The sequence below is a fragment of the Pithys albifrons genome, chromosome 2 (assembly GCF_047495875.1).
Source record: "Pithys albifrons albifrons isolate INPA30051 chromosome 2, PitAlb_v1, whole genome shotgun sequence".
Lineage (NCBI taxonomy): Eukaryota > Metazoa > Chordata > Aves > Passeriformes > Thamnophilidae > Pithys > Pithys albifrons.
In genome coordinates this window covers 95,958,480-95,977,415 of record NC_092459.1, presented here as the reverse complement: position 1 = coordinate 95,977,415, position 18,936 = coordinate 95,958,480, and the positions used below count along the sequence as shown (strand labels likewise).

At 37.7% G+C, this 18,936-nt stretch overlaps 1 protein-coding gene across 1 annotated transcript in view; it reads left to right on the top strand.

Annotated features, from left to right (window-relative positions):
* USH2A (usherin) overlaps positions 1-18,936 on the top strand; it is a 387,863-nt gene that overhangs the window by 299,242 nt on the left and 69,685 nt on the right. Inside the window, exons 51-56 of the mRNA XM_071578650.1 lie at positions 5,733-5,956; positions 8,271-8,481; positions 9,318-9,515; positions 10,095-10,249; positions 12,070-12,268; positions 18,356-18,463. Of these exons, the coding sequence (XP_071434751.1) occupies positions 5,733-5,956; positions 8,271-8,481; positions 9,318-9,515; positions 10,095-10,249; positions 12,070-12,268; positions 18,356-18,463 (1,095 nt within the window). The remainder of the gene's footprint in view (positions 1-5,732; positions 5,957-8,270; positions 8,482-9,317; positions 9,516-10,094; positions 10,250-12,069; positions 12,269-18,355; positions 18,464-18,936) is intronic.

Here is an 18,936-nt window from a genome sequence, read left to right as displayed (position 1 = left end):
GGTTGCACTTTATTTGCCTGTTCTGCTATACTGCAAAATGCTTTCAGTAACCCTTTTTGCTTTGTCCAAAAGCTGCAGGGTCTAGAGAAACCAGAAAATTCAAAAGGAGAGCATGATCTTTTCTTATCCAAGTCAAGAAGTAAGACCGGTCCCTTTCCAATGAGTAGAGCAGAGGTTAGGCTGGCCACCTTGTGCAACCATGCATCCCAGTGCAGGGATTTTCCATTTGCTCTGGAAATGCAGGATTAGTCACCTGGAAACAGAAGATTGTCATACTGTCTGCTTGGTGGTCTGTCCCTCCCTTGTGTTCATCCCACACACAGGAGTAAACCTGCTGTAGTTTAAAATTACCAAAATTAATCTTTAGCAATACTCACTGGCTCATCTGATGTGTCCCATTGCTCTCTTGCACACAGTAGGAAATTACTCCACACTAAGAGGTACAATCTGAACCCTACTTCCCCACAGAACAATCTGTGACTAGCTGATGACAGCGATTAGAGGTGTTATTGCAAAACCTATTCAGGTATTTTCACGTATCTGTTCTTTCCACAGTTATTAAACAAATTATACACCATCAGCCTTAGTCTTTCTCAGCCTGATGAAAAGACTTCAGAAACTACTGCAGTGTCAAAGTGTGCTGGTTTAAAGGTGAACCAGCAGGGGAAATGAACTCACCACGAGAGAGATTATAAATCAGAGCTAAAATTTAATAATAATATTACAATAAATACACTGACACAAAGGGAAATTCCTTTCAACTCACAAAATCCAGCAGTATAAGCCAGTGTCCTGGGGCACAAACCCAAGGGGGTTTGTTTGCCCTTGTGCTGAGACCTGTGTGGTTCCCCCAAGTGCAAAGCAAAAAGAAGTAAGAAATTTGTTGGTGCAGGTGATCGCTGCAGTCTGTTTGAGAGTGGTGGTCTCCTCCTGTTGAGGTCCTGCTGCTCCTCTGGATCCGACAAGAAATTACCAAGTTCTTCTTACCCACCACTTATGTACCCTCAGGGAGCACCCAGTCCCTCCCCCTGGGCAGGGACTCACACAATGGGTGATTAACTCTGGGAGGCAGGGGGTATTGTTGAACCGTTGATGGCCCCTTAGCAGCCACACCCCCTCAGGCTGGGTGTGAAGGTGCTAATGACTCCCTGGGCAGCTGCTGCTAATGGTCTGTTGTCCTTGGGGAATGAATAGAGGGGGTAGAATACACAGCTTTGATCACCCACACACAGTGTTAGCTGGTCGCTCCTGCTAAACTAGGACACAAAGGGGAGCCTGATTTCAGAACAGAAATAATGAAGGTTTAGTACTCAGTTCTTCTTGGAGTACAAAGACGAGAGTGATGGTGCATGCCAATCTAAGCCTTTAGTTGTGCAACTAAAGATCTTAATATATATCTGGGAATCTAGATCTGAAGCTTGAACTCCTCCTTTCCCAAAGTATAAGCTCTGTCTTCAGCTTATTTATTGTATTCATTGGTTCCTTCAGTGGCTGTGGTATTAGAAGCACCCCAATTCAGTGCTGTCACAATGAGCTAATCAGAACAGTGCAATGCTTTCTGTGGTTTCCATATTATTCTTCCCTTCCAGTGGTGACTCATGGAGCATATGCTGTGAACAGCACTGCTTGCCTGATTTTAGTTCCATCTCACTGTGATCCTTAATTGTGCTTGATCTACAGCGTCTACACTGAGCTCGCAATACCAGCTCTGAACAAGGCCCTCTTGCATAGCCGCACATTGTGTGGCTGCCACAAGACGGGGCTGGCTCATAAAACATGTCTTTATGTACTTTATTACTTAAACTCTTTTATTTGCCTGCAGGAGCCCTTTAACAAAATCACATTGAATTGACTTTCTCACACCAAATCAAATCTCCCCGGTCCCAGTTCAGTTGTCTTTGTCAATATGTATTTTATAAATGGAGTGAATTAACAGATGCTGTTGGAACAGAACTGCTGGGGTAGCGTTTATGTTTTTACTGCTCTCTCTGGGCAGATGAGTTGTGTAGGAGTGTAATACAGGTATCTTGGGATGAAAGTTATGTTCTTCATTTCAGTATATATGTATTCTTAACAGGTTTTTTCCCCTTAAATATATGTATTTAAAAAAACCTTTATATCCCACTTTTTAAAATGTGTTTAGCCTATAGCGCTCAATCATTTACACTATTTTTCTCAAGAATGGGTTGGTATGACATATTTTTGGCTATTAAAAAAGAAAACAGTGGGTTTTTTCATTGCTCACAGGTTTTCTGTGAGCCAGCATACAGCTGAACACATACAGGTTTGAAAGATGAATTAGTGCCACAGCTGAAAAGAGATCTTATTCTTTTCCGTTAAGCACAGAATACATTGTGGTTTCTTCTCATATCATATACATCAGGCTCAATACATTTTTGCCTAATTTCTTAGAGTAATTCAGCTTAGCTAAATACATCATGAAAATGCACAAGCCAGGCACAAAATCTACCTGGTCCTTATCCCAATTACTATAATGATTCTAATGGAAAAAATACTCTTACATAAAACCATAATTTACTTACCATTAGCAAATGGATAAGTAGAATTTTGCAAGAATATGGTAATTGGAAAGCTGAGCTCATTGTCTAGAAGGGAAAGTGGTAACAGGATGGCTTTATGCAAAAGCTGAATTGCTTCTGAAGCTCTGTTTTGTAGTTGGAAATGAGTACCATAGTTAAAAATATAATGACAATTTAAAGCTTTTGCTTGGGAGCCTCAGGGCCTTGAAAAAAATCATAGAAGGAAAACATGAACACTAAAACTGCAAGCCTTGTGTACAACCTCTTTTTTTTTTTTTTTTTTTTGCATCACCAGTTCAAAGTCTGTGTTTCTGCTGAATCTAGACCCAAGTTTACAGTGAATGTTGGGTTAAAGGCTTGAATCATAGAACTTTTTCATTTGCCATTGTATACCTTTTTCAGAGAGTCTGTCCTGCAAAATGAGAGGTTTTGTCCATCTCGTGTGACTTTTTTCTTTTTTCTTTATTTAATAATTTCTATTTCCTTATGTTTTCTTTTTCTCCCCTTATTGGCCTTATTTAGTGGGGTGACCATAGAGACATCTACTGGCAAAGGCTGGCAGTGGTGCCATGTACATGCACATCCTGAGCCCCACTGCTGCAGTGTGATTATCCAAATTTCTCTATTTCTGGCTGTAAAGGATAATGTCAGCTAAAACCACTCATGGATTTTCTCTCTTTTTTTTTCTTTATTATTTTTTTAATGCCCCAATACTGACAGCCCAAACTCATGAAAGATGCTGCTTTGTACCATTGTGGTTCCTGATCTGTAATAGTTGCAATACCCATATGTAAGCCAAGGATTTTTGGAGTAGTTTGCAATGTACCCTGGCTCTGTGTTTTGTTGATCCTCTATTCTGGCTCCAAAGGCTAAGCCTTTTAATACTCATTTTTCCCTTTTGAAAGCATTGGTTTTGCAGATTTACTAAATTAGTAATTCATCACTCAGCTATGTTTATAATTTTTTTCAGTTGCTGGGGATGAACATGAAATAATTGTTGACAGAAATCACTGTTAGCAGAAAGTGTCTTTTCCAGCCCATGGATTTTCTTTTTGCTGTAATGCATTATGTGCCTATGAAACATAAATATATAAAATATGACACACACATTCCAACTGATTTACAAATAAATAGTTTGCATTTCAGTATTTTGCTGAATTCAGCAAGGGTTTGTAGGAATTTCTGGATCCTTAAGCAATCGAATAAAGTGATTTTTAGAAGGCAGATCAATCCATCAATATTGTATGGTCCTATTTTGTTTTTCTTGGAGCATATTTAAAATTGTACATTTGAGGTGTCAAGGTTCAGGAGTCAAGTGCTACATGTGATAAATTAAGGAAAGGTCAGAGGCTATGCAATGCAGTTTCAGAAGATTGTCTACCTCTGCCTTTGCAGCTCATTCATGCTGAAGTGATGCACTCTGGGAATTACTACCAAACTCTGCTCTGCAACATCTGCTCTCCCTAAGTGAGTTAGTGCACGTCAGACATCTTTATGTCAGAATATTGCAGTGATGGATGCAGTCTTCAGAAAATGCTGCATAAAAATCTGGTGTGCCGTTCTGGCCATTAAGTGAAATTACTATTTAAATTAATGGCGCTGTCACAGTTTATCTGTGCAAAGAATGAACGCTGATTAGGGTATTAAGTAATTAGCAATTTATCACACTGGAACAAGGTTGATAATAATTAAAGAAGTAATGGTTTACCAAAGAAACTAGAAAGGGAGTCACTTCTTGTTATGTGAGTGAAATCTTGGCTGAAAAATTTAATTCAGTTAAACAAAGATGAGGCTTGCAGTGAAAGAATACAGCCATGTTTGTTTCAATAGAAAAACAGTTCATTATCAAAATTTTAGTTTGCCTGTCAAAAGTCCCTTGGGGCTGTCTGAGTTGCTTATTAGTATTGAATTGAGTCATTTTCTGCATTAATTCTCTGTGTAAAATTGGTAGAATCCTAGGACAATTTGGAAAAAAGGGCGTGAACAAGAGGAAATATTTACCTCTTGGAGAGCTGATGGTCACAGTTTGATTGCTGTGAATAGAACCAGCCCTGAAAAAAGATAAAGTATGCAAGTAACATCACCATTTTCAGTCATTCCAGTGATTGGAATGAAATGCTCTGAAAGCTTTAGCAGGATCATACCTTTAAAGATTAATTTTCATTAGGTATGACTTTCTAAGATAGATTTGCTGCAATAAATGGCAGTGAAAAAAGTGGTCACTCTTGCACATGTTTTAAATGTCTACCTATGACAAAAATCTTGTCAAATGTAAGCTACTTTGTAAATATAAGAGCATATCACAGCCCTGTTTTTCATGTAATAGCTTTGTAGTTCAATTAGTAGTAATATTTATTTCATTGCCAGTTATAGGGGGGTTTGTGGCATTTGGTTCATAGTTAAAATTTACCCCTTTCTTTTGATGATCTGGGGTTCAACACTGGTATTTAACAGTTGCAGAATAATTCATGTGAATATATGGAAAATTACACTGGCTATGATGAGCTTCTAATTTAGAAATAAAATTATGAAAACCAGAAGAAAGACAGTGCAATTATTTTTGGCAGCTTATCAATTCCACCCTAGAAATGCAAATTATATTTAGATATTAACTTCTTAAAAAGTATTTCTCTGTATTGGGTGACTGAAGCTTCATTGTGGGTATTTGGCAAGGGACCTATTCAGTTCTATGTACTGAGTATGAACCCCTAATTTAAAACGTAATATCTATGATAAATTCTGGAATGCTAAGATGTACTGTTGGAGCACTGCCTGTGCTAGGGGGGGATGAATGAGTCCTGGGTATAAAGTACATGGAGAAGCTTTCTCAGTTTTTACATTCTACAGGAAATTTTCATCAACAGTCTGTCTCCAACCTGCCATGTGTGGTACCTCGGTATGGTATTAACTAGCAAAGTTCTTAAAGTTCAGCCGTGCTGAATGTTGATTGTAGGGGACCCTGTTTATTCCTCTAATTCTTGATTGTTTTCAGTTGGTCTGGAAGTTGGAATGCTTTCTTCAGTCACTTCACGTTTGAATTTAATCTCACTTTAGCTAAATCTGCATAATTCCAGCTGCTGGTGGTTTTATGCAAAGATATATTGCATTCTGAGCTTTTTCCTTTCTTATCTATCTTTTTATTTATTTACCTACCTTTCATATTCCAATGTAATTTTTGTTTGTTCGTTTCAGGGATGTTCTGTTGTGGACAGGAGTATGTGAATAAGTCAGATACCATATGCTGCTCAGGTTCCAGTGGTGAGTCCCTAGCACATGTTAGAACGAATGACCAAGTGCCAGTAAAATGCTGTGAGACTGAACTTATTCCAAAGAGCGAAGAATGCTGTAATGGAGTTGGATATAATCCTTTGAAATATGTTTGCTCTGACAAGATTTCAGCTGGAATGATGATGAAGGTAATTGATAGAAAATCTCTCGGTAGCTCTGATTTGATGATGGAAAGAGAAATACACTGTTCATAACTATTTTTCTAAAACAGGAATATAAAAACTCTTGTGTGCATTATTCATTTTTACATTACATCCATATTAATACCGAATGAGTTCACCATGATTGATGTTATTGCAATGAATTCTAAAGGAATTAATAATGATTAGCTGCCTCTGTGAAGTGTTGCCCAGCACTTCAGATTAGCACAGTGGCTAAAAGCTGGCATACTAACAAGACTGACATGCATAGCCAGTTTCTGTTCTGTGACCACTGTTTCTGATGATGTTTTTTAAGTGGAAATAAAAATTGAACTGGCCAGTTCTGAAGTATAAAAATGCTATAACATTTCAATTTGGGCGGGTAGTAGGACATGATTACCCACCTACTAAAAAAAAAAAAAAGCAAGTGGACTTAATCCTGGTCCTACAGAAAACCAGTGGCAACTTTGACATGAATTTCTGCAGTACTAGAAAAGGTCCTTTCACGCCCAATGAATTATATAGTTTATTCTCATTCTGTTTTAATATCAGAGTAAACTGAAAACTATAAAGGCTAATTTGATCTTTTCCAAGAGTGCCCAGTGACTATAGGCATGAGCATGAGACAATTTTGACAAACTTCCAAAGCTGCAAAGTATTGCAACTACAGTTGAATTCAATAGACACCTTCAAGAATTAGCATCTTAGTATCGTACATAAGCTGTAAAAATTTTGTCAACTGTTACTACAATTTCTGTGTAAGGAAATTAACATTTCCAAGGATGGAAACCTTATTTAGATAAATATTTATATTCCTTTTATAAAATTGTGTTTATAATAAGAGAGAGATAAAGTAAATGAGAAAGAGAAAAAAAGAGGGCTGTATATTGTGAATTCTGCTATATGGAAATCATAAAGATATCGTGAAATTCACCAATAAAGCAAAATAAACCCCATCCTTCCATATGCAGATGTTTCTATATCCTTTTTGTTCATCTGCTAAGTTAATACAGAAATATTTCTTGCATCTTCTCCTTCTCATGTCAAGATTTTCATGTCATTTCATTTTCAGACTGAATAATTTTCTCCTAGAGAAAATCCAAGCATTGTGATGAGTCAGCTACAGTTCCTCAATGCATTGTATTAGTAGTTCAGGCAAGGGAAAAAATGGCTGAGAATAGGTTAATGAATTCTGGTAGATAACACACTAGATCCCTGCCTCAGGTATAATGTATAAACAAAGGAAGCGCTTTGTATTTCACTTACCCGCAGTAGAAAAGAGATAGTGCTGGCTTTCTGATATGTATAGATTTACTAACATTAAAAGGACTGATAGGCTGAGACATTCTGCAGCTACTTTATATGGGAATCCAATCCATCTATATCCTACATCCTATACTGATATCTATCACAACGTGAGGTTTGTGAAAGTGCCAGGTTTGGGAAAGGAAATTAGCTGAAGTTTATAATCAGTTAAGAAGCTAATTTAAATAGGCAAATTAAGGAAGCATTAGACATAATCTGCTTGATTTGCCTTCTGAAGTTTATAACCTAATGAACAAAACTATTTGTTGCAAATATGACAATACATTTCTTTGTGCAACAACATATATTTTATGAGAATTTTTGCTCTCTAGCTTTTGGGTTGACAAAAATATTATTTTATGAATTTTAATGGAAAGTTGTAGATGTTCAGTGTATATTTCTGTTTCTGTGAACTGTTCTTTATGGGTTATAACATACATCTTTATCAATGTTTGCAGAGGTCCTCTTATTGTAACAAAACTGTTTAGGAGTGATATGGTAGAGGGCATGATTTACAGAAACCAGGGATAGAGTTCTCAGCCTTGAAAGCTGCCAAGGACTTGCACAGAGCCCTCTTGTGTGCTTGGCAAGCCCCTTGCAGGGCTGGGAATTTGCTACTGACTTGCCACAGAATATTGGCCTTTGCAGGAACAGAATGTTCAAAATCATCTTCTCATTGATTCTAAACTCCTCTATCTTCAACAAATCTAGCCATTTGTACATCCAGTAGTTAAAATTTGTGATGTTTTCATCCAAGGACCCTCCAAAAATTTTTAAAAATCTGTTTGTTTTAGAAAGGATTATAAAAGCATTAATTATGAAAGGCAGTAGACAAGCCAAAGGCTGAAAGGATCTCCCATATGCTAGAAATATAAGCATGCTCAAGGTGGTGGCCTGATTTTTTATATTTTATAAAGATAGGGAAATATTAATGGAAAAATGTGTAAAGAAAGGAAGATGCAGGAAGTATATTTAAAATTTCATGTGTATTCCATAGGTAAAAGAAGAATGCAAAGCTAATGTCCTTTGCCCAGTATCTTTGGAGGCAACAGCACACTGTGGAAAGTGTGACTTTGATCCTAGGGAGAATATCTGTGCATGGATAAAAGGTTCACAGAGTGCTACAGAAACAGAGATAGAAACAGGTGTGTGTCCAGCTGAAGAGGAGACGGTCTACACAGGAGGTCCAACACAATATTCATTTACAGGTAAGGAAAAGTGGCATACCATATTGGTGATTTGCTAGTACATTTAATGTGCTCTGGAGAAAAAGGTGTCCTGAGTGCTGTCAGGTATTTTAATTAAATGAGAAGCAATGTGGAGAAGGAGATGAATCTTCTAGAATGACTCTAGAGAAGGGCCATGAAGATTGTCAGGAATCTGAAGCACCTTTCCTGTGAAGTTGGGCTAAGAGAGCTGGGGTTGTTCATATTGAAGACGAGAAAGCTCCAGGGAGACTTTATAGCACCTTTCAGTACCTGAAAGGGGCTGACACGAGTGATGAGAGGAGCTCTTTACAAAGGCAGAATGAGTTTAAACTGAAAGAAAGTAGGTTTAGGTGAAATACTAGGAAGAAATTCTTTACTGTGAGGGTAGTGAGACAGTGGAACAGGTAGCCCACAGAAGCTGTGGATGCCCCATCCCTGAGAGTGTTCAAGGCCAGGTTGGATGGGATTTGGGGCAACTTGGTCTAATGGAAGACGTCCCTGCCCATGACAGATAGGGTGGAACTAGTTGTCTTTAAAATCTCTTCCAACCCAGGCTATTCTATGATTCTATGAATTGTAGTGAAGTAGAACTCTAAAATGTAATCTGTGAATCAGGACAGAATTTTGAGGGAAATGAAATGACTAGCAAAATTCAGGGAGCACATAATGTCTAAACCTGCTTTCACAAAAGTTGAAAGAAATATTGCTATGTCTGAAAATGGCCCTGACTAAAGGAACAGCTTCTATTTCTATCTGTTTTTAAACACAGGGATAAAAAATAGTTATTTTGTGTTTTGATAAGACTGAGATGATCCATATGTAACTTGTTTTTCTAGATGTGAACCTTGAACCTTTTGTCACATATGAGTACAGAGTGGCTTCTTGGAATAGCTATGGAAGAGGCGTCAGTGAAATTAGCAGAGCTGTCACTAAGCAAGATGTGCCACAGGGTGTAAGTCCACCAAAATGGGCCAAAGTGGATAATCGGGAAGACATGATCCTTCTAAACTGGGAGGAACCACTTCAACCAAATGGTACTGATATATTTTTTAAAAAGTGTGTGTTATATCATTCCACCGACAGTTCCAAAATCACAAAATATATATTAAACCCCGTCACTGAAATATACATATTCCTAAACTCTGCAAGAAGATTTTGCTCTAGGTTGATATAATTTTCATTGCAAATAAAAATAGAGTCTAACTTCACAGAAGACAATTTAGTATGTCTCTATGAAGTGCCAAGAATCCTCTTTTGAGAACAGTCATAATAATAAGTGTGCAAATATGATCAGAAAGTGACAGTCATCTTAAAAAGTATTTGGGGATTAGGGGACAGGGGTGGTGATACTCATGTTTCTTTTAGGAAATGTTGCTAATTATTTTCAAACTATGAGGAACCTTGGAAGACCTCTCAATAAAAACAGAGATTTACTGAGATGCTGACGCAGATGTTGAGGAAAGTAGCTGCTAACTGCCATTAGGTGTTTAAGCAGAGTGATTGTTACTGTGGTTCATTATTTCATCTAATGTTTTCTGTATGCAGAGTAGTTTATTATACCATCACACTGGATTACTCAGCTAACAGAAGGGAAAACTTTCTTTCTGCAATAGGTCTCATTATCCACTATATCATTCTCCGAAATGGAGTTGAGCATTTCAGAGGAACAGAATTGAGCTTCACAGACACAAGTGGTGTCCAGCCATACCAAGAATATTCATACCAGCTGCGAGCCTGCACTGTTGCTGGTTGCACAGACAGCAGCAAGGTTAGTTAATTGGTCTTTATGGAACTGGTGCCAAAATTTTATCAGCCACTGTGGTAACTTAAAAATGCTTTTGGAAAGGTGTAATTTGAAGACATGCTGATTATTGAGTAAGTGAATATCGTCAATAATCTTACTTGGATTCAACTACTGACAGGCAATTATTGGGAACCCAAGGCTGATACAAGCAAATGAAAGAAGAAAGCAATATCTTGGTCTTGGCAAAGCTGAAATTGCACTGCAGGAACTGATGTTTGTTAAAGAGAAAGCTGTACATGACAGAATGGAGGAAGGAATATTAAAATGCACTTTTCCTAAACCTGGAAATTAAACTTTTGCTTCTCACTGGGTGGTCTGTTGACTCTTCTTTGTTGGTGTTTCTTAGTTCATCTGCTTTAGTTTTAGTCTATCAATTTGTTTAACAATCTTCTTACTCTTCTGCTCTTGTGGAAGAGCCTCTCAGTATATTCCAACTCAGAATAGTCTGTGACTGTAACCCTTTCTGGTTTTGCATGTCTGCCCCTGCTTCAGGCTTTGTGTAAAACCTCCCTCGCTTCAGTTTTAAGCAAACAGAATCTCTTACCTCCCTTTGTCACTGTTTCCTTTCCTTTTGCATCCCTTTGAATCATGGATGCCTTTCACCAACATTACTATTTAACCAGCTCTAGTTTTTATTCTGCCAAGTACGTGCCTTATTCGTCATTTGCAAAAAATATTTTTCAAGTGACCTGTTCTCCACAATATTGTCCTTATCTCTATGAAAACAAGTTTCTAGGACTACAAGTGTTAAGGTCTGTGGGGTAGAGGTGGAGAATAATGACTGTGCTTTGTAATTATAATATATGTGGGGTTTAAAAGTTTATTTTTTTCAGGTGTTTAAATGTTTTTTGTATTCATTAAAATCTCAGCCAGAAGAATAAAACAAGAAACACTGATGCATAGGGATGGAGATTGGTGCACAGTCCTCTGCCTGCACCCAGAGCTGTGTTTGGAACCTCTGCAGGCACAGTTGCTGCAACCATCGACCCAAGCTAATAAATCCTGCTTATTTCACTAGCCTGTAATTAAGGAGTTTACTGTTGCAACACTGAAGTCTACAAGTAGGGACTGATTCCACCACATGCACTAAGACAATATATTATAGAGGGCACATCTTATATTTATAGCATAATAGAAATACTTTATGGTGGTAATAACAGAAAAAGAAAAGTGATTCTCAAAGAGAAAACGGTCTGACTCACTTATTAAATGAGTGTAATCTGGAAATGTGTCTTCTGTGGGTGATGGTGGGGATGTGTCAATAGAAAATTAGCTTTGTTCTTTTTTGTATTTGGTAGAAAATGCTTAAAAAGTGCAAAGTTATTCCATCTTTCAAAATCTTAACTTCCTTTAGTAAATGTGGAGTTGCAAATAACTACAACAGAGTTCAGATTGCTTGGGATATATGGAGGCTTAGCCCCATGTTTACTGGTGCTTAAAATATATGAAATCAGGCAGTTAAAATGCAGAGACACTGACAAACCATATGGAAGAGAGTTATCAAGAGTTTTCAAGCAATACAGTTTTTGTTGGCTCACTCTGTGCCATACATTGCAGCTGAAACATGGTGAACCTGTTGTGATAAATTGTAGATACAGACTTATGTAATGTATTCAAGGTCAGATTTCATTGTGAAAAAGGAGGAAAAAAGTAACTAGTTCTCCAGACTCTTCGTAATGATATGCCAGCCCAAACAACATTTTTAAACGAAAGTGACATTCTCATTGATCATGGTATGTAGTGTACTATTACATTAAATTGCTGCTTAATTCATATGTCTTCAGGTAGTTGCAGTCACTGTCCAAGGAGTCCCAGAGAGTGTTCAGCCACCAGACATCAGTGCTCTGAACTCAACAGCATTGCATTTAAGCTGGATTGCACCCAAGAAACCAAATGGTATCATCAGACAGTACCAGATCAGTCAAGTAGGGAAAGGACTTATATACACTGATGCTGCAGGCAGAATGCAGCACACAGTATCAGGTAAGGAGGCAGAGCTTTTTGACGGGCTAATGTCCTGTCCTTAAGATATAAGACAGTGTTAATATATTAAAAATACCATGTCAGTAACTTTTAAATCCCTTGTACTGTGCACAGTTTGGAATGCTTTATCATGACTTTAAAGATCTTAAATTTATTTTTTTCAATCTCTCTCATTTCTAGCTGCTTTTTGTTAAAATATTAATAGATTTAATTTCAAAATTTTAAAATAAATCTATCCAGCTCAATTGAAGATGCAATCCTTATGGTGTGCTCAAGGACTCAGATATTCTGTGTAGGCTTGCCTTCCCTTCACAGAGATTCAACTCTCTTCTAACATCACGGATGTGCAGTAATTCAGTTGTGAATGTGTAGCAGTCTGGGAGCAAGAAGGACCCAGTACTTTTTGTCTGATATCATAAAACAGAAAGGAAGACAGGACAGGAAAGACCCAGAATTCTGTTTATAATCTTATATATTTCTTATAGCCATTTTCTAAATACTTGGGGAAAGAAGCTTTAGTCAAGAAATTATTGGGGAAACTTGGGCTCAGACCTCTAAGGTATTATTTTCACATATTCAAATTTATGTTATTTTTGAATGTTACACTGAAGCAAAATTATTCTTAGAAATGTTTCTGTTGAACACAAACCAGGAACATAAGCATCTTTTTTCACTTTTTGACTTCAGGTTGCTTATCAAATTTTTGTATCTCACAGATGCATTCTTTTTTCCACACTAACAGGAAATTTGAAGATTTATATGTGATACACAGCATACAACAGCCAGCCAAACAGTAGAAGTTGACTTAGGGCACATAAATCCTCTAGAGCATATATGGTACTCCCAACCACCCCTCAAAGTGTGAGTCCTGGGTCAGAGTGGATCCCTTAGTTCTTTAAAAGACTGTCTCTGCTGTAGTCACTCACAGAAGAGTGAGATTGCTGTTCCTCTTTGGCAATGTCATGTTCAAAAAATTCATCAACAGTATATTACTCCTATCTCCACATTCAGTGCATCAGGACCTGAGATATTAGCTGGAGCATGCCAGTTGGGGGTACCTGTTTTAAAATTTTTGTTGTAAGTTTATACTGTGAAGAACACCTGCCAACAAGGAATGATTTATTGAACCCATTGAGAAATACTTCTCAGTCATGCCTCCATTTTAATGCAAACAATACCGGTTTTCTTACCAGCTGGAAGTGAGAGGAAATGAAATTAGTTGCTGAGAAACAAGAATATTTTTATGTGCCTGTTCTATTAAGCCATTGTCCAATGCTGCCATGTAACGCCAGGAGAGAAATAAGTGATCATTCCTCCTGGCAGTCATAATCCAATTTTTGCTGTTTTCTGCAGGAGCTTCCATGGGTAATAATGTGGAATTCTTGACACTGATTTTGCAATGTGGATAATTATTGCTCTCTAAATTCAAAGAATACAATGAAAGAATCCAATTCACTTTATACATGATCTCAAATGTTTGAACAATTTGTCTTATTCCCTGTGAATGTATGTTTCGATTTTCCCATTTTTTCTTTTTTTATTCTTTTTTTTATTTTTTTTCTCAAGCTGCCTGTGTTTCCCTGAGCAACAGTTGAACATTAATGAAGCTGTAGCATTAGTATTTCTGGAGACTTTGAATCTAGGGTCTCACAAATAACAGACGAGAAGGCGAGCACCTTGCCACTGTACCATTGTCTTGCTGCTTATTTTTAATTACATCAAAGCTTTGGAAACATGATCCCACAAATGCTTTGTGGGAATAGCGGTGAATGTGCTCATCATGTGAAATCCATAAATTGCTTATAATCCTCTCAAGATGTTAAAAAAAGCATTAAGTAATTGAAGACAGGAAGTCCTCAGTTAATTATTTAGAGGTGTTATCAATGCTTTAAGCAAACTGAAGCATTTTCTGCTATCTCACTGAGTTGAATGCCACTGGGACCTAGGGGCAGCAGCCATCATCTTCTCATATTCTCTAATGCAAACAGCACATGGCAGCTTGTCAATAAAAGACCTTTTTATATCATTTATTACTGAACACTTCCACTACCCTGTACAGAACAATTTGGATGACAGTTATGGCATTGTTTCACTTTGTGTTACTACTACTTTACAAATGGGCCTGCTAATGCTTTGCAGTGGGGCCAGACAGAGGGTAAGACTGAGGAAAATGATTAGGGGAACTGTAAAAGAAAGCCAAGAGTGCCCTCTTCAGCAGCAGCAGGTGGGTTTATAGCAAAGATTCTTCTCAACTCCCCCTTTTTAAAACACTAAAGGTAATATCCTGAGTAAGAGGCTTTCTCAAAAATTTGTAGGATCAATCATTTTTAGGTAAAAGCCAAGGAGGATCTTTGATCTTTATTTTAGTAAAATAAACAATATTAAGAATATTTTATGACTGAACAGTTTGAAATTGTTCCATCTGAATGTTTTTTTCCATTTCAGAGTAGTGAAAACTGAAGAGATACCAAAATACTGTCACTGGTCAGGTCTATCTCCATATGCAGCACTGAATCATTAATAATATTTATCTAAAGGAACCTCTTGGGGTGGAGGGGTTATGTGAGGCTGTGGTCAGCAATCTGACATCCTCCTGAGTAACATTCCCATGGCAAGGCCCTGGAGCGTTATCCAGGGAGCTAATTACTGACCTTGCTGGAGCCATACCCACAAATGGAGACAAACAGTATCAGAAGGAATTGATTTAGCTAATAGAACAGTGAATTCTTTAAAAACCCGACTGTTTCACAGCCTTTTGGCAAGTGGCAAACACTGCAATAACAAAATATACCGCTAAATTGACCAAGAAAAAAAAAAAGATTAAATCTCCCTCCCAATATTAGGCCAAAAAAGAAAAGGAGAGGAAGTGTCCTATAGTGAACAATCACGTAGACACACTGGAAAAGCAAAATGCTGTTTATGTTTCAAGATTATCTTACTTGTTATTTTTATTATCAATCGCATACATAGATTTGCACAGAGCTTTCCAAAGCAAGGATAAGACAAGGTGTTTAATGCGAAACTTCAATAATTTAGATAAAAATCTGCTGTGATTGCTACATGTATGGCTAGAATTTCAGGTATCAGAATTTCACCAATAAATTTAGTGAAACCATGTGCTCTTTTTTTAATGCTCATTTTTCTCTTTAAAGTGTAGTTGTAAATGAGTATTGCTTTATTATGCATGTTTCCTTTAAAAGTGAACATGACTCCCTTTAGGGGAATTCAAGTAATTTGTTGCCACAGTAATCTTTTCTATCCTGAAATGTTAAATACTTGGCTTTCCTCCATGCCTTTGCCTCCCTCTAGTCTGCAACTGTCATTTTCTCCCTCCTTACTTTTATACACCGTGTTCAGATGATTTTTCTTCTCTTCCAGTTCATGATTAGGTAACAGCCAGAGCTGTCTCTCTGAGTCATCTCTTTATGTCCTTTCCTTTACATGTTGTTCAATTTGTTAAGCAGTCTGCATGTCTTCCATTCAGTATTTTACTTTTCCACAGCATTGTTTCTTTTTCTTTTGCTCTATTTGTTTCTTATATATTTTAATTAAAATATCTTGATATTGGGTGTAAGCAAGGATTTGTTTATAAATGAAGATCTTGCCCAGACTTTTTTCTTGTCACAGAATTGCACTGTTCTTGAAATAACTCCATTTATGCACAGGAGGTACATCAAAAATACATTATTAAGTCCACAAAGGCACAGATTTAAAAATTGACCTGTATAGTACATACAAACTGACCCGTATAATCCTAATTCAATCTCTTTCATACAAGCAATCTGCATTACACAGCACTACAGTCATTGGTACATAGGGTTAGTGCCTCTTCCAGGGAGGAATAAAATGAAGCTCCTCCCTGGCACACTGCTCCCTCAGCTTTGGCTGTGTTTAGTAGATTTATTCCTTCTGGGAGTCTCAGTGTAGGTGGGCCTAATTCTGCCTCTGCCCAGAGCTCCATTTCCTTTCTCCCTTTCTTCTCCATGTCAAAGAGGCATAAGGGTTGAAGCATGGAGCACAGTGAAGGAGGCAATACGGATGGTGCCAACCCCGAGGGAACAAACGGGGATCACTGAGGAGCTGGTGGCATGAGGTGCCAAAGGGAATAGCTTGACTTCCAGGGCATTCATATTAGTTCAGGCTGTGGCACCAAGTAAGGCACACCTCAAGCTTTCATAGTTTGTCATAACCATGTCTTCTTCATTTTCTGGACACCCTGCCTGAGACCTGAATTTCCTGAGTGCTCAGAACTGTTGCTGAAGGCACCAGTTGTGCTTGGATCTATCAAGTTTTGCATAACACCCATTACCCAGCCTGGTCCCAGGCATCCCAAATGGTCTCCTGGCAGGTTCAGGGAGACTTTTGTTTCTCCAAGTCTCTTTGAGTCCACATCCTGATTCTGAGAGAGAAATCTTTCTCTTTTGTTTATTTTTTTGAGTTTGTGTGGATTTTGGTTGAGTGGGTGGGCGGGTGGGTTTTTTTATGTTCTGGTACTGTATTAAGGAGACTTTCCACTGTGCCTTTTGCAGCTGGACTTGCCTATCCCGTATCAGCCTTTTTAGCCACCAGCACGCTTGCAGCAAGTGTGGGGAGAGCCCTTCCCAAGCCTTCATTCACAAAGCCTAGCCATGGCCGTGTTACGCCATTTGAAATGCTCAGCTGGTTGGTGTTAGTAAAGGATCTGTACACTCTAGGGGTGGACACTACAAAAAAATGTCTCAAATTATATACAATTAGTCAGGCCAAGAGACCTCATGTTGGAGGCCATTTTAGAAAGGACTGTGCTACAAAGACCGTGTACAAAAGGGGATCAGTACATATTGCACAATGTCCTGGCATGGGATTTCCTAGTTTATGAGTGTTAAGTTTTGCAATTTTAATATTTTCAAAGAGATTTTGTGTATAATTTGCTTCTTCTTTTGGTACTGTTTGTACCTTTTGCATCTAGGAACAGGAACTTCTTTTAATATATTATGAGGTGCCAACAAGAGGGTCTGTGTGTGAGAGAGAGGTTTTCAGTTTATGCCTGATAATATCTTTAAGATCAATTTTGAGAAATATCCAAAAGAGCAGTTTAGCAAAGATGCTGTATCCTGAGTTGGAGCATGCTCTGTGATCAGGCTGCTCAGCAGTTAAAGCTGAACTCTGAGGCGTTGAAGGCAGGCTCGCAGAGTTCTGGACCTTTAGTGACTTAACTGTAAGAATCCCTTAATGGGTGCAAAGAATTGGCTATTCTAAAAGCTTAGTTTCTTATCCAAATTATGAGTGCAATTTAATGGGGAGTCTTAAAGTCAAATTCTTAAGCCACAGGCCACGTGATGTCAAATCTGAAGTAACTGACACACAGCACAAGGATGTTTGAAAATTTCCAAGGAAAAGTCAAAGCAATATATTCTCTTTTAGTCTCATTTAAGGATGTCCAGTGTAGAAGGTTGAGCTGAAAAAAATGGTTTAAGAGATTACAATGAATATTGTGTTATGAGGTCTCGGTTATCAGTTCTTCTTGCTGCTTTATAGCATTTCTAGTAATGTCTTGTAACAAACAGGAAAAAAATAGGGGGGAAATGAACAAATAGAAGTTGGGAAAGGATATGGAGTACCTTTGGACATGTTCATAATATAGTAGAAGGTTTAATGTATGACTAAGTATTTTATCATGTTTTCTTATTGTTGCAAATGTATTTGTAATAATTTTTCAAAACATTACAGGCTATTCAGTTTTTCAAGTCCAAAACTCTAAGCAATTATCCTTTCAGGTGTTTATCTGTGCTGCAAGTGCCATCTAAGTTTTTTTGATTTGAAGCTATTTCAGATATGTCAATATGAGGGACATCCATAGAACCACTGCAGCACAGACAGACATCTAATCTGAATTGGTTTTTTCGGTCTTTTAAAGCAGTACAAGACATATACCTAAATTAGCAAGAATTCATCATTTCAGTATTCAAATATAAGGATGGTTCATATCTTATGTTTGGCAAAAATACTAAAAGTTAACTTTAAGTCCAGTAACTTTCTGTGCAGTGATATGGTTCTTGGGACAACTGATGTCAACATCTCAGCCTAACCCCTCTTTGCTCTTTCTAGGTCTGCAGCCGTACACTAATTACAGCTTCATGCTTACTGCATGCACCTCTGCTGGGTGTACTTCTAGCCAACTACTTTCAGGTCAAACTTTACAAGCCGCTCCTCATGGTAAGGGAAAAAGTCATTCTTATAGCACTGTAAAGAGATGGTCATACTGGCTTCTATTTTCTGATGGTTTAACAAAAGGTGCAGAACTCCACTATCATCCATCAAGCAATCATGTATAAATTTGCACAAGAGGGTCTGTCTCCCTTGGAGTATCTGTATCTTACCACACTCTATACTGACTGCCTGGACTGCAATTCTACTTTCTTTTTGTGAAAATTTCCCCAAGTTCATCTCTATGTTAATAAGGTTAAAATTAACAGATGTATATTTTTTAAAGCACAAATAAATATGCTGAGACAACTGGGCATATAAAAGCTGTAGCCTTTGGCCTTGTTCTCCATTAATCTCTACCTTGTCTAATTGGTTCCATTTGTTATAGGATAAGTAGAGGAAGTGAGTTGAATTCTGTCTTTCTCCCTGGCAATGTTTTATGTTTTCATTACATTGCTAAAAACAACAGCACAAACTGTGGG